This window comes from Phlebotomus papatasi, chromosome 1 (assembly GCF_024763615.1).
Source record: "Phlebotomus papatasi isolate M1 chromosome 1, Ppap_2.1, whole genome shotgun sequence".
NCBI lineage: Eukaryota > Metazoa > Arthropoda > Insecta > Diptera > Psychodidae > Phlebotomus > Phlebotomus papatasi.
Genome location: NC_077222.1, coordinates 3,249,752 through 3,265,984, shown reverse-complemented (window position 1 = coordinate 3,265,984; position 16,233 = coordinate 3,249,752). Strand labels below are relative to the sequence as shown.

General features: G+C 30.6%; 1 protein-coding gene across 2 annotated transcripts in view; it reads left to right on the top strand.

Moving 5' to 3' along the window:
• LOC129799936 (cytotoxic granule associated RNA binding protein TIA1) overlaps positions 1-16,000 on the top strand; it is a 93,892-nt gene extending 77,892 nt beyond the window's left edge. For both annotated transcript variants that reach the window (XM_055844235.1, XM_055844234.1), the window contains exon 8: positions 1,221-16,000. In XM_055844235.1, coding sequence (XP_055700210.1) covers positions 1,221-1,262 — 42 coding nt within the window. In that variant the 3' untranslated portion in view covers positions 1,263-16,000. The remainder of the gene's footprint in view (positions 1-1,220) is intronic.
• Positions 16,001-16,233: the final 233 nt, after the last annotated feature.

Sequence of the window (16,233 nt, the reverse complement as noted above, 5' to 3'; positions counted from 1 at the left end):
GAACAGTCATGTTCTAAATGAAATGTTTAGAAAGAAGATTTCTTCTTTTCAATTTTCATTGGAACAGCACCATTATTCTGCAGAGTTTATGATGCTTTACCAATGAAAAATGAAAAGGGGATTCTTTCTCCTGAAGATTCTTTTTTAGCACATGGCTTTTCTCAAGAGCTTCTGTACTATCGATTTTTCTTTATGTTGGTTCTTGTCAAAACTGTTTTCCTCATTTCTCGTCACATTCCAAACAGTCATCACAGGGACTAACAAAGAAAAATGTAGCAGAAGCACAAGAGAACAATCATGTACTAAAATTTGTTTAAGAGAAAGATATTGAAAAGTGAAAATACTTCTCCTGAACTTTTGTTTTTTAGAACATGACTGTTCTCAAGTGTATTATCAATTTTTCTTTATGTTGGTTGCTGTCTCGATTGTATTCTCCAGTCATATTTGTGTTCTAAACACACCAAATAGTCGTGACAGAGACCAATAAAAGAAAAGTCGATAACACAAAAGCACATGGGAATAACCATGTACTAAAAAAATATATATTTCATTTTTTTGGAATATCACCATTATTCTGGATGTTTAGCCGAGACATTAAGTTCGCTAGATTTTTTTTTTAACTAATCGATCCATTTTTTCAATTTTCTTTTAATTGTTATATGTAATATCTCAGAATATCTTCGCAATTATTAAAGCTTTTTTATCACATATTTTGGGATATTAAAGAAAAATTGAAAAAATTATGTAAAAATTGAAGGTATAATCGAAAATTGTAGCAAACGATGAATGTAGTTTTCTGTCTCGGCTAACTTGAATAATTTTTGTATTCAAAAGGAAAACTGTGAAACTGTAACGGTTATGGAAAAGATTTAACGGTCAATGTGATTCCATTCTCAATTAGGAGGATATTTATACCAGAAGCAGAATACAGCAAAATACAAAAGAATAGATTTTTCTAGGAAAATGAAGGGCAAAACTCTTATTCCTAACAATTTCCTGCGAAAGTTGTTAGTCTTCTAGGGAGATTAGGATACGAATCTCCTATCTATCAATGAAGAACAAAACGAATTTATCAATTTTAATTTAAGCGTTATCCTTGAATTTATTTTCCTACATTATTATTAAAATGAATCTCATGGAATATTATTTAAATTCTCTATCCCTTAAGTGTCATCATTTTTTTTTTAGTTTCTCAAAGCATTCCTCTTATATATTTCCAGCTAACTGAAGATGAATGGTTAACCCCGAGTCTTCTAGTCTAGCTTTATTAAAAACGGGCTGACATGAAAAATGATGAATGTTTTTTTGGACAAGAAAAAAAGAAAAAAAAGAAATAATCAAAAAAAAAAGTTTAACATCTTTTCCATATAAATTTTCTCATTGAGAAAATTTTTCTAGATAAAAGAAAAGAATTATAAAGAAATTTAAAGTAAAAAAAAAAAACAATGTTCTCTTATCTTATTCCCCAACGATGTTGTGCGAATTGAAGTTACAATTAAACAGCATTAATTTACTGGGTTAAAAAAAACAATTTTTAAATACACAGTAGAACAGAAATTGCGATAGTTGAAAATTTACGATATCGATGATTGACGAGTGAAGTGCATGGGGTGAATTTAATCAAAAACTAATTAAATTAATCAATTTTATCATCATCACATTACAATAACCGAAGTGTTGCAGAACGTTTTGCCAAAATGCTTTTACAAAATGCATTTTCGAGCAATACGCTATTACGTTACAATCTGCTTTAATGAAGCATTGCTAATGTACAAAGACAAAAGTTATTATTTAGAGAAGATTTACTGAATTTCCTTGAGGAAAATTTTTGCAAGAAGTGAAGAGAACAGGAAGTAGTTTTCCTGCAGAAAGATTAATAATGTATAGAAGTTTGAGGGGTTCTACTGTGTATGAGAAATCGAATTAAAATACCGCATTATTGAGATATTGATGACATATTGTAAGATTATTAAAAGAAAAAAAACATGCTTAACACTGTGAGGAAAAGATACAATTAAACAATTATATTGTGAAGAAAAATCTTTGAAAAATAATTCTTAAGAGAAAGCGTTTGAAATGGAACGAAAAAAACAAGAAGAAAAAAGAAAATTGCAAAAGAATTAAAATTTAATAGATCTAACGATTTTCTCGTATTCTTAAAGAAAGAAAACTATCTTAAGTTTGAAAGAAAAATTACGCAAGAAAGCTACTTCAGACAGGTTTATATTCAAACACAATTCACGTGTATAATTAAATTCTCTAAATAATTCGTATCTTTTGAAAGAGATAATAGAGAATCAATAAAACAAGAACATTGCAGAAAGAACTCAGAAAGAAGAAACTAAGATGAAAATAGAAAGTTTGTCTTGTCTTGAAACAGTTCTTTAGAAAGGCTTTTCATTTATTTCACCACCTGATTTCTTAGAAAAGTAAAAAGTAAGATATCCTGCTAGACTATTAAGGATAATATAACTATCTCCTATTTAAATTAATATAAATTTAATTCCTTGTTTTTAATTAAACCAATTGATTTTTTAGTTGAAAATTAAAAAAAAAGTATATAGAAATAACAAATAAATGCGAAGTAATAAAATATCTCCCTTAAGAAGCTTCTAACCGAATTCTATATTTAAAAAATATTAATTTTAAAGAGATAATGATGGATTTATTATTAATTTGCAAAGAAAATAATTACAATATTATTTACCGCAGTTATGGTAGAGAAACTCTTTAGGATATACTCCTTCTATTCATAGATGTCGTTTTTGGAAGAAAAGAGACATTCGAAGCTTGGTTTCGAAAGCCAAAGACCGGACATTTTTACTTCTAGTTTTGTCCGTACAAGGGGTCCTGCAATTAATTTTAGACCATATTCCGCGAAAAATTATTTTGAAAGTTCGAAATTCGCTTTGAGTTTTTCGAACATCATTTACGCAAGAGACTTCTGGAGAATAGAAACCTTGAATGTTCCATTATATTATCCCCCTCCCGCTATAGTTACTAATCAACTCCTTTAATATGTTTTAACTTGGTGTGATATGTCATTAATTTTTACAATCTTCCTCGAAAAACTAATTTGAAAATTCGAAATTCACATAATTTACCCACGATGACACATAATTGCACATATGCTTTAGCCATAGGATATGTGCCATGTTCTGAGCTCCACAATTTAACCTTTCGAAGAGGTAAAGCCACTCCTAAGCCTAGTGAAACCTATTCGAAAGTCGATCGAACGGAAGTCAAAAGTGCAAGTTCACACATTCGCCACTTTAGCGCTGGTCGTTCTTCCATTTCGAATTTTCGGTATTCTTGACACTTCAAGTGCGCTAAATTTCACTTCAAATTTTCGAACATTAACGACACTTTCTCTAAAGATTCTATCTTTGAGAAAATATCTCTAAGTTGATAAGATTCCAGAAAATAAAAGAAAACTAAACGATACTTGTGAATAGGCGGACTGTCTTCAGTCTTCATCACAGAGGAAAAATTTCTTTGGACTTTGAAAATTTCCCCCGGTGATGCATTTATTGGGCTCAAACAGAAGCAGATTTTGATTCTCCAATAGTGTCTTGGATAAAAGGCAAATGGAATTCTATTTGCACAAAAAGTCGTTGAGCCTATTTACACCGCCGCATAAGATCAAGATTGAACTGTCTCAAAATCGGATTTTGGGAGAATTCAGTGTCAATCTAATGCGGCTGTGTAAATGGCATCAATGAAATCGTTTAGATTGCTGGCCTAGATTGAGACAAAATTGTCCCAAAATCCGACTTTGGGACAATTTAATCTCAAAATAATGCTACGGTGTAACTGGTCTCGTTGATGTTCGAAGAATTCAAATTAATTTTCGAATTTTCATACTAAATTTTCGAACAAGGTGGGGAAAATTTATCAAATGTCGCACTAAAAAGCTGGCAAAAGAGTTACTCAGTGATTATGGAGTGATTAAATAATGAGACAAGAACAGTAAGCATCGTTGTTCTGTTTTTTCCTCACAACAATCTGAAGACCAACACATTTTGACACTTGAACACTTCGAAATTCGAACAGGATGTACTTCAGCCACCTTGCAAAAGTATTAAGAAGTAAGAAAGTCTCTTTTCTGTATCTTCAAATAGATTTTCGAATGGCTTTTCTCTTTGCCAAACTCTACTTCTGTACGGAAAGATTGGATAAAGTATCAGCAAGTCGTGGAAAATTTCCCCCAGTGATGCATTATAACTGTAATGTTTGAAATTATAACTGTATGTTATAATTTCCCTGGTGTGTCCCAGCTAAGGCAAAGCCAAGTAGATTTTAAATTTTATTTCGAAATGGTTTTAAGTTGTGTTAAGTAATGTTTTCGAATTTAAATAATTCTAATTATTTATTTTAACTGCCGATTAGGTTCCTTGGCGGAGTTTTACATCACAAGACAGTTGATTGGGGCAAGTTCTAATTTTCGAAAATATTTCGAACTCTGTTCAAGAGAGGAGATTTTATCCGTTGACAGATTGAAAAATTATGAAATAGACACAATGGGGGATTTTAATTTCGAAAGGGAGTTTTCGAAGTTTAAATCGGGCCTTTTTTGTAATTTTATAAGGGATTTCACATTCTGATCAACAAAAGATAAATATAAGAAAATGTTGATTAACCGATATGCCCCACGCTCAATCTAAAAATCAAGAAGCAGTTTTTTTTTAATTAAAAAACATCAAAAGATAAAGAGTTTCTCTTGAAATTTGCTTTGATCTTTTTTTAAATTGTCTGCAAAATAGATTTGCAGTGTCTTTTGCAAAATTGATCAATTATTTTGAGCATTGAAGACGTGCTATTAGTTACCCTTTAAGTTGTTAGAACAACTAAAGTTTATCCTGTGACCGCTCCTGGCGCTGTGGTCGTAAATAGATGCATCGTGTGAAGATTACGCAGTGAATTAATAAAAAAAAAGAAAACTTTAACAAGCATTATAAACAATCATATAATAAACGAAAAACTTACTGTACCACTTTAAGGTATTAGGAATGTTTAGTGGATAGGACAAATTTAAATCGACCACTATTATTGGTTTTTACCTGTACAAAAGAAAGACGATATTGAAAATAGAATATCAATAAAAAAGAGGTCCTAATCAAAATATAAATATATCAAACAATCTTATACCAATTTTAAACGGCATTAGAAGTTAGAAAAGATGTTATACCAAAATTCAGATCAATCCATTATGTTGACAGCAGAATAATACAACCTTAGGTAGAGTTTAGAGTAGAATTAGAATTAGTAAGGTGTATAATTATCAACAAGATATAGTAATGATAATTTTAGGATAAGCAGTGAAGAAAATAAAATAAAAATATTTCTTTTATTTGAACGTTTTTAGTAATTTCAATTCCTAAACAGTGGAGTTTGAATATAATCCTGTTTAGTTGCAAAGATCCTTGATAAAATTTGTACGAAATTGACGTCTTTGGGACTACGAGAAAATTGATAGATAAATTGATATTTTAGAAAAAAAAACGAGAGTATTGATTAAGCATTTCTTTTGGTGAAAATAATAAGATCGGTGAATTTTAACAACAAGGACTACTAATTATTGTATTGCGTAAAGAACACATTACAAAAGTAACAATTATATGATACATTATGATATTATTGAAAATAAAAAGAAAAAAATATATTTAAGTGCAGTTTATTAACAAAAAAAAGTTAATTGTAGTATTTTAATGCGCTCTTGCGTAAAGAAATAGAGAAGAAAAAAAATATTGAACACAAAAAAAAACGGTTCAAATGAACCAATATTAAATTATTTACAATATAAATGAAAAATATACCCCAAGAAAAAAAAAGAAAATAAGATATACTATTTAAATAATAAAAATATACATACCAATTATTATTAAAATGAAAAAATAGTCTTATTGAAGTATTAACAGAAGAAAAAGTGAAAAAAATGGCGGAATATTGAGGATGAAATATTAAAAAAAATAGTGAAGAAAGTTATAACATAAAAGCATATTATAGAAAAAAAGAGTAAATAAATTATTAGTGTAGAAAAAAATAACATTAAACATTGATTAAGGAACAAAAAGAAAGGGATAATACCTTAAACCCATTAACAATATAATTAAATTATGTTAATAGTGAGTGATATTGGGAAAATTTTCATGCAATTCCAAGATAAAAAAGCCGCTATTGGGTCCTTATAGGTAAAAAATTTAAGCGAATATAGAGAAAAATTTTTATTTGCATTGATCCACTTGAGAAAAAAAATTAAAAATAAAGTGGAGAAAGTTAGCAGCTAATTAAAGATCTAAAATATACAAGAAAAATATGCATGAATATTTTCTAACAAAAAAAGAATTTCTTTGTTAATCCTCGTGAAAGAAGAACAGAAACACAAGTCTATCGTTGTCCTTTTAACCTTCTTTGGAAGAATTTAGAACAAAAAAAAAAAACAACAGACATTAGAACAAGGACAGAAAGTTTAAAAAAAATCGTTCTGTTGTTTTTTATATAGACATTTTGCCAGACCAAACAAAATATTCAAAAAAAGAAATTGAAGAAATTATAAAAAAAAATGAATGAAAGTCTTCAAAAGAATTATTCAAAAAAAAAAAAGAACAATTGTGATGATAGAATTCTTCTTAAGTTGTTTCTACTGTTTTTACGGACAAAAGAAAAATTGATCTTAGATCAGTTTAAATTTAAATTGTTATTTAGACAACTTTTTATCAATTATTGGTTCATTGAAAAGGTTTAGAGGGATCAAATCAAAATGATTCTTTGCGTTACATATTTTATTTTGTCCAACGTGCTTTAGGGTGCATTTAAACGGGGGTATTTTTCAATACACCTTTTGTACATGCGCATGTACAGTCTTTTGAGGTACACTGAGAGAAATCCGAAAAAATTAAAATAGCATTCCGGAAATGTTAATTTTACCCTGCATTATTGATCCGAAATCTGTGTAAATATTATGCTTTTTAGATGTATTATGGGTTAAAGTTACCCTTTTTCATGTTAATTTTACACTTAAAAAGGTGTAAAATTAACATTAAAAAATGTTGATATATTTTTACATCTGAAAAGTGTTAAAGTTATGAGGAAAAAAAAGCTATTAGACCCCCTTTTTTAGTGTAGTTACACTTGAAAAAATCTGAGCTAAAATCCTTAAATGGTTCGTATCTGAAATAAAATGTACGTTTTGTTATAATCCACAAAGTGTGTCTCAACTAAACCTTCCACTTTAGTCAAGACACAGGAAAAAATACGAAAATTGTGAGATAAGGAAAATTATACTTATGGTTTGCTTAAAAAGCGTTCTGTGTCAGTACGAGACACAGGCGATTATAACAGATGAAAGGGAAATTTTTCATCTTTTCCTTAAATTTTCCTTAATAGTTCGTGTCTAATGCCTCCGACATACTTTTTAGATCGATACAATTTCATGAAATCAAAATTCGCATCCTCTTCTTTCTAAAAAGATTTACGTAAGTCCATCTCACTCGAAATTTGACTGAACTAAATTTACTTTGGTGTGACGTTCAAAAAAAGAAGAAGAGTATGAAAGAGTAAGATAGACATATGCGATTTTTTTAAGGAAAAAAGGGATGTGAATTTCGATTTTATGGAATTTTCCTGATCTAAAAGGTGTGTAGAAACCATAAGAATAAAATTTTATTAGAAGGCAGCTTCTATTTGGGATTCCGATGCATCCAGTAGGGGAAATCTGTAATTTTTGTGGCATTATTACGCGTGAGTTCGAAACCTGATAATGCCATTCGAGCTTTTTTTTGTCATATCATATGAGTTCGAAAATGCAATTCATTGAATTTTTAATGAAATCCCTCTACTTGATGATTTTATGAAAATACAGTACGTCTTGTTTGATTTGTTTAACAAAATTCATTGTCATTTGAATTGCCACAAATCTCAAATATGTGACTTCTGATAATGCCACGTGAGCTGAAATGGCAATGTCACGGCTACAGAATCGCATTTTCGAAAAAGCTCTCCTAAGATTCGAACCCAATTTTTCATATGGCATTGCCAGAGCATTACAGAATCCCCCTCCAGGAGGGGAATTCTGTAACGATATGACAATGTCATATGACAAATTTAAATATTTTTATGTGACAAATTCAGAAATATTAATGAAAATATCGGATTCATATCTTTTACTAAGAGCTTCATAAAGCCCCTTGCAATGACCATTAGATGCTCACTGGCTTTTAGTGTTATTCTGTTCTCGAATTTACCACGACCATTTGTCAAATGGCATTGTCATATCGTTACAGAATTCCCCTACAGGTCTACGAATAAGTCCACAGAGAATCCCCAGTGTTCTACTCTATCGAAATTATCCGGGACACATGGATGGTTTACACCTAGCATGTCGCGATTAAATTTTGATAATTTTGACAAGGCCGATATGTTCGAGAAAAATCTACAGCTGAGAAATCTTGAAACTCAGTACCCCAAAGTCATAGAACCAGTCATAGAACCAGTAGTGCTCTAATATAAAAAGGAGCAGATTTCGTCTGTTATAATCCTCTCAGTGCGTCTCGGCTAAATTAGAAACAACTTCTAGATTTTCTATTTTAATAATACATAAGGTGTGTTCTTAAAGTCATAAGAACTAAAACAACTTGAAAAAAAAGGAACCTTTGTTAATAGTTTAGATTATTATAACAGAAAAATGATATTTTAAAGACAAACGGGGCATCTCCAGTGGTTCATTCTTAAAAAAATACACCTTTCGTTTGCTATAATGTCTTAAGTGTGTCTCGATTAAATTAGAAAATCTTCTAGATTTTTATATTAATAAAACACAGGGGATTATAATAGACAGCAAGGATAATTTAACTTAAGAATGAAATTTTATTTTAAAAATAAACCTTAAATATTTGAAGCTTTGGGAAACCTTGAAAACGAATTTTCTTCTCTGGTAGTTCACTTTAAAAACAAAGTATACCTTTCGATTGTTATAATGTCCAAAATGTGTCTCAACTAAAATAGAAAATCTTCCAGATTATAACTTAGCTCCAGGGATAATTTAACATAAAAATGTATTTCATTAAGTTCTTCAAAGCATAAGAACTAGGAAAACCATCATAACGACAGATCCTTGCTAATGGTTCAGGGGAGTATAACAAAAATGATGAGATTTTATCTTAAAAACAAACCTTTAGAAAATCTTAAGAACGAGCTATCTCTTCTGGGCGTTTTCCTCTGAGATAAAAGAATTTGATTACTTGGAAGAAGTCAAATCTATGACCGGAATATGCTGTTTTTTTGTAAATGAAATTTTGAAAATTGTTGGAATCTCTATATCGAATCTTATTGGAGATTCTGCCGACATAATTGAGCGAATTCCACAAGGAGAGTGGATTTCTCCCATCAAAACGCTTTCTTATTTCTTTTTTCGAGTACACAGGCCCTGGGTGGTGCTTTCTTAAAACAAATTATACATTTCGTCTGTTATAATCGCCTAGGGTAAGATGGGGTAATTTGGAATAATGTCTATTTTGGAATTTTGAGATTTTCTCATTATATCAGTTAGTCAAGGAGAAAAATAAAACCACGAAGAAGTACAAGGCTTTATATTCGAGGGCACTTGTTCGTTGTTTTTTCCTTTTGCCATCTAAAACTGTTATGAAATCTCGCAGTTTCAAATTAGACGTGGTTCCAAACTATCTCACTTTACCCTAAGTGTGTCTCTACTAAAATAGAAAGTTTTGTAGATCAGAGGTGTGCAAGAACCGTTTGAAACCGAATAAACGTCAAAATAAGTTTGTTCAGGTAGCGTTTTGACTCTAATTATACAAGTTTCATTTGACGTTTTTTGGGTTTCAAACGGTTCTTGCACGCCTCTGTTGTAGATTATAGTCAAGACACAGGGGATTATCTGTTATACGAGATTTTATCTCAAGAAAGACAAAGAGATTTTTCGAAACTCAGAAAAGCATAGTACAGTAAGGTGCATTTCGAAATATCCCAGTTTAAATATGCCTTTAAGGTTTAGGTTCTTCAAAAGCTAACCGACCATTGGGGAATATTTTTCTAATTTCGAAAATAAAATTTGACAAACAAATAACTTATTATTTGTCCTTTTTTTTTGGCAATGTTATTCTTCCAAGCGAAATGCAAAATGAATATATACTTTCCTTTCCCTTCTGTCACTATTTTATAGAAGCAATTTGTACAACGAATTTGTATAAAAAGAAAATAACATTTAAAATGAGAAAGAATATAAGCCTTAGCACATGGATAATGTTTGAGGAAAAGATGATAAAATGAAGATGGTGAAAAAAAAAGAGAAGCTGATGGAATTGTTACGTCTCTCTAATGGAGCATTAAACAAAAAAAAACTGACATAAAAGTTAGATAAGCAAAAAAAAATTAACAAATAAAAAAATAGAAAACATAAATTGGGAATTGGAAGCGCAACAATTTTGCTGATGGATTAAAAAGATTACTGACAACATAGATCTTACCCTTAATTATTATTTATAACATGGTATTTTATTTTAATGATTTTTCTTTTGAATTTTTTCCACTTATGATTTTAAAGAACTGTGATAGTTCCACTGAATTATTGAATATGAAAAAAAATATAAACTTTCTTGCAATGCATATCTCATACATAAACTGTAAGAATTAAGGCATAAAATTAATTGTATAAAAGTAGCTAAATAAGTAATATATATTGTATAAGAATTTATTTAATCCCAACAATTTAATGCTTTCAGTTTCAATTCAATTCAGAAATTGCTTTCTTTTCCTGGGTGACAACTTTGAACAAGGAAAGCTTTTCCAATTGTTTGTTTATTTAATTTTTTTTCAGTGAAAAAAAAACCTAAACATTGAAGTGAGAAAGGAAAAAAAATGGAAAAAGAAATTTTGAAAAGTATAACATAAGAAAATACCAGAAAAGTTTTGTGTTGGACCAATGTAATGAAAATATCTATGATAATCAATTTATTATATATAAATATATATATTAAAAAAAAGTATGGATATAAAGAAATAGTTGATTATTAAGGAGCAAAAAAAATTACAACAATCAGATTCCCGGTTAGTGAGATATTATTAGAGAAACGATAGTTGTTTCAGGAAGAAGAAAAAATAAATAAAAGAAAAAACATGGGACAAAAGTGATGGAGAGTGAAATTAAAGAAAAAAAAACGGATGAAATTTGCAAAAACAAAAACTAATAAATAAGTGAAATATCTTTAAGCAAACAATGAATAAATAAATAATTAAATACACGCTGCAATTGTTAAGTTGATAACAACAAGAAAAAATGAAAAATTTATGGGAGATTTTTTTGTGGTTGTTTCAATTTGAAAAATTGCTTTTCTTTTTCATGCGAAACAACATTCTTCCATTCAAACTCCCAGATCAATTTACCAATTGTAGTGCATTAATTATTTATTTATTTTGTGTGTAAACTCTATTAAAAAAAATAGGCATTAAAGTATTATTTACGGACAAGAGAAAATGAATAATATTATAATCTATTGTAATCCCCTATATCATTCAATACCAGAAATAGAGATAAAAACAAAAACTAAAATGGTATAAATTTGCAGCAAGAACATCTCCTTATCTCTATTTCGAAAATACAATTGTCTTAAGTTCAAATTATTGCCACTGATTAAAAACTACACATAGAACAAGGAAAAAAGGTAATTACAATTTTAAAAAAAATAAATAAAAAATGAGAATTAAAAAAAAAACATGGCAAGAAAATTATGTAAGAATCAAGGACTGATTTTGTTCCCTGAATTTTCCTCAATTTTCTTTGGTTAGCAATTCATTTTCAATCTTCGTCTTCGAGAAGATTTATCCAACTGAACAAAGAGCCAATATTATTCACAAACTAATTTACGGGAAAATATCTAAAGCTATTGCATTGAAAAAGGAAAGATTCTTGATTAAGTAAATACGCATAGTGAAAATTGAATTGTGAAACGGAAATTTGGCATAATTACGGTTTAGTGTATTTCTTTTCAATTCTGTTTTTTGTAATGAAATTGTATAGAACTTCCTTGGTAAAATCGGCTTGGAAATAATTTTAGGTCACGCCTTTTGAGGGTTTATTTCAGTCGTAGGCGGAGTTAAAGAAACTCGCGTAATAGCTGAGGATACCACGCCCCCAATGAGATGGCTAGAGTAAGCTGCAATAAATAAATAGGCCACTCCTCTTGAAGGCTCATTTGCGCATTCCCAATTGAAATGCTCAGAGCAAGAGTGGTTCCTTTATATGCATTTCCCTGTTAAAACGGTCCACTCTTGCTCTGAGCGTCTCAATCGTCTCAATTAATAATGAGCAATACTAAGCAAATCACAGTGATCATTTCATCCGTAGGCGGGACTTCAAAACCTCTTTGATCAAAACCCTGAATGAGTCTCTGAGAAAAATTAAGACTTGACCACTAATTAACACTGGTAAAAATAAAAAGGTCAGCGATGACCCTTTGAAAGGGTCACTGTTTTGTCATCTATTTATCTCCGGAATAAACGAACAAAAACAATGAAAAATTCATCTTTGGTGTTCGCTCAGATGAGAGAAATACGATAATTGTAATAAATTTACGATAAAACACGATCTATCGTGATAAATATTCATACGAAATTTCAAAAGATTCAAGTGAACCTTTCAAAGGGTCAAGTATGATCCATTTTTGTTGAAAAGGGTCAATTTGACCCTTATATTTTTACCAGTGAAAGGTTAGAGACTGAGCCGAAAGCTCCGGAGATAGTTTATGTGTTTTCCTGAATAATTGTTACTTTCCGACGACTTCCGGAATTCCCTACTGTTGATCTGAGAGCTCTTAGAAAAAGGGTTAAGGACGAGATTTAAATCTACCCCCTGTTCCCCTCTTTCATCCAGATTCTGTCTCTGGTTTGCACGCGCGTATAAGTCCTTACTTGACCGTGATTAACTACCTTAATTTGTACCCTCTCTATTAGCGATCGCCGCTAAGGTCCAGGGGTGTTAAATTCCTTTCGCTGTCTAGGTGAATGCTCTACCAACTGAGCTATGGTGGCACTGGCTCTGATTGTATTTGCCACTGATTTCAACCAATTGCCATGTGCACTTCAGCTCGTAATAAGGCTCGTAGCGAGTCGAAAACAAATTGAAATGCACATGGCAATTGGTTGAGATCAGTGGCAAAGACGATCAGAGCTAGTGCCCCCATAGCTCGGTTGGTAGAGCATTCGCCTAGACAGCGAAAGGCCCCCAGTTCCAGCCTGGACAGAGACGGGAATTTTCCACTGTCTCTGTTTGGGTTAAATTTGTGGATTGGGAATCACTAGTTCTGATTGTCGCTCTCTGTGCACAAACACAAAATTTCTTTCGATAACGTACCAAGCGAACAGAAGTCTATTCACTGAGAGAAATCCGAAAAAGTTAAAATAACATTCCGGAAATATTTACTTTACCCTGCAGTATTGATCCGAAATCGGTGTAAATATTATGCTTTTTAGGTGTATTAGGGGTTAAAATTACCTTTTTACATGTTAATTCTATTCTTAGAAAGGTGTAAAATTAACATTAAAAAATGTTGATATATTTTTACACCTAAAAAATGTTAAAGTTATGAGGAATAGAAGTTAATCGCACCCCTGTTTTTTCTCAGTGTAGCAGAAACTAAACGGAAACACTAGAGTTCTCTTGATTTTTGGAATTTTATTCTTCACAAGGTTTTGCAGATGATGATGTCCTCTTCATCAGGTATCGAATATTGTAAGAAAAATCACGTACAGGCGGGAAATGGTTGCAGTGCACTTGGACTTTCCTATATGATATTCCCTAACATATTCGATACCTGAAGAAAATGACATTGAACCTCGAAACGTTCTAAAGAATAAAATTGTGAAACTCGAAAGAAGCCTAGCATTTCTCTCCATTTTCTGGCTCTCTAGAAACATTTTTCAAATGCTAGATCACGAGCTTGATTAATTTTTTTTGTTTGTTTTGGTGTTACTATCTTTTGAAGGCGTGGCCTATTTTATGATCGATGTCATCAGTTATATATTCTATAAGATGTGAGAATGTTCTCCTTGGAATTAATCAGTTAATAATTAAATAATAAAGTTGCAAAGAAACCTCAATTTTGAATCAAGTGGGCGTGGCCTAAAATGTTTCATGGGCGTGGCTTATTTAGAAGTTGCAATCCACACTTCTTAAAAAGTACAGAAATAAATAAAAATACCCTAAGCCGTGGAAGTCGAGCAATTTATTTTAAAGATACATAAATAAATCACAATAAACTGTAGCCAATAATTTTCAGTTGGAAAATACTTTTATTTTCGTACATTTGAAAAAAATAAATAAAGTTGGGAATCAATTCGATTGAAAATTTGTAGAAGAATGAACTGAAAGACAAACAATCTTTTTACGAAAAAATGGGTGTATAAAAAATTTTAAACAATTGGAAAACAGTTCATGGAGAAGAGATAATGTTTATATATAGACATATAAAAACAAAAAAATAACATAGGCATACAAATTATGTGTGTATGATGGAGCCAAAGTGAAAACTCGCCAAATTTCTTCGTTTTTCTAGAACTATTGATACATTTTTTTTGCAATATAGATGTCGATTTGCTCCTAATTGAAGAATCCACTTGAAAAAAAAGAACATTTACCATGCACAAATCATTGAAAAATCTGTCCAAAAAATCTATTTCAAATTTTTAAGGGCAAATTAAAACGCACAACTTTCTTTTAATGTTATTTAGATGGATTACCGAGGGAGTCGTTATTAATTTAAGGGGCAGACGCAAAGATAAAATTAATACCTGAGATTATTGTAGCGAAAGAGGAAGAATCAAAATGTTTTTTGAATAAGTTTTCAACAAAAAAATAAAAGCAACAAAACTCAATCAATCCCTTATTTTGCAATAAATAGCAATGTGATTTAGGAGAAACTATTGTTAATAACATTTCTCAGATAATTTGCCCGTCTGTGAAGATTTAAAACAAAAAAAAATAAAACTTTCTTAAAGCAATTATCTGTGATTTCCTCTAAGATTAATATTTTGTCCTTATCTCCCCTTGCGAAATGGACACACTTGTTATACTACAAATTTATCTTCTCTGTTGTCGAATGTATTTGTTAGAAAATGTCTTGACAAAAAAGCAACTTTAAAAAGAAAGCAAGTAAATTCCAACTGCAAAGCATGATTAAACCCCAAAAAAAAAGTAAGAAAACTGTGTAATTGTTGTGCATATTTGTATGTCTATGATCAACCTTGATCTCTCTATAATATATTTTGCCAATGACAATCAAAATTTTGATGAATATGAGACAAAGAAAAAAGAAATCATACAAAAAAAAAACCAAACTTAAATAGAAAAAAAAACTAGTGATGACATCAAGAGAATAGTTGAAATATGTAAATTTTTTCTGAATAACTGTGTAAGAATTAAGAGAAAGATAAACAAAAATGTGTGTGAAAAATTAAAAAAAAATGATAGAAGCACAGACGAGCCCCCAATTTAGGAGAAAACTCTCTCTGTATGATTTTTTTCCCCTGGAGATCATCAATTAGGAGACACGCAATCCCATTCTTTTTCACACGGATCACTCCAAGAGGCGCCCCTCCAGAAAAGCTCAAAAGAACGATCACCCAAAAAAGGAAATTGCTGCATTAATTTAGCCTCTTTTTCCTTTAGCCCAAAAAACTCTTAAGCTTAGCTCTTACAATCCTTCTAACAAAATTCTTAGAATGTCGAAATGAAAATCAAAAATTTTCAGTTTGCGGTATTTAGTTTAATTAGTGAGAACTAAAACAACAACAGAAACAAAAAATTGTAAAGATAATACAAAATAGTTGAAGAAGCACAGCAAATGTCAGTCCTTGAATTATAAATAAAGACAAAATACCTAAACAAGTTATGGATTAAATTATAAACATATAAGAAGAATGGAATATTGTACTCAAAAAAATATGTATGTATCGTGAGGAATGGAGAATAAAGAAACATTTCTTCTTCTGGGCCATTTTCTTTAATATTTCACAAAGGGTTTGAACTTGATCAACTGAATTCTGGAGGCTATGATATCGAGGCGAGGCGAAGTAAGGGATGGGAGGGACCCTGCAAAGCTAGTCTTCAAAGTTGAAGCCAATTTCTTACTTTCACATACAAATGCGTATGGGAATTTTTCTGCACTCGTGATCGTTATGCTAAATATTTAAAAAGTGAGAAGTTTTTCCGTATTATAAGATACC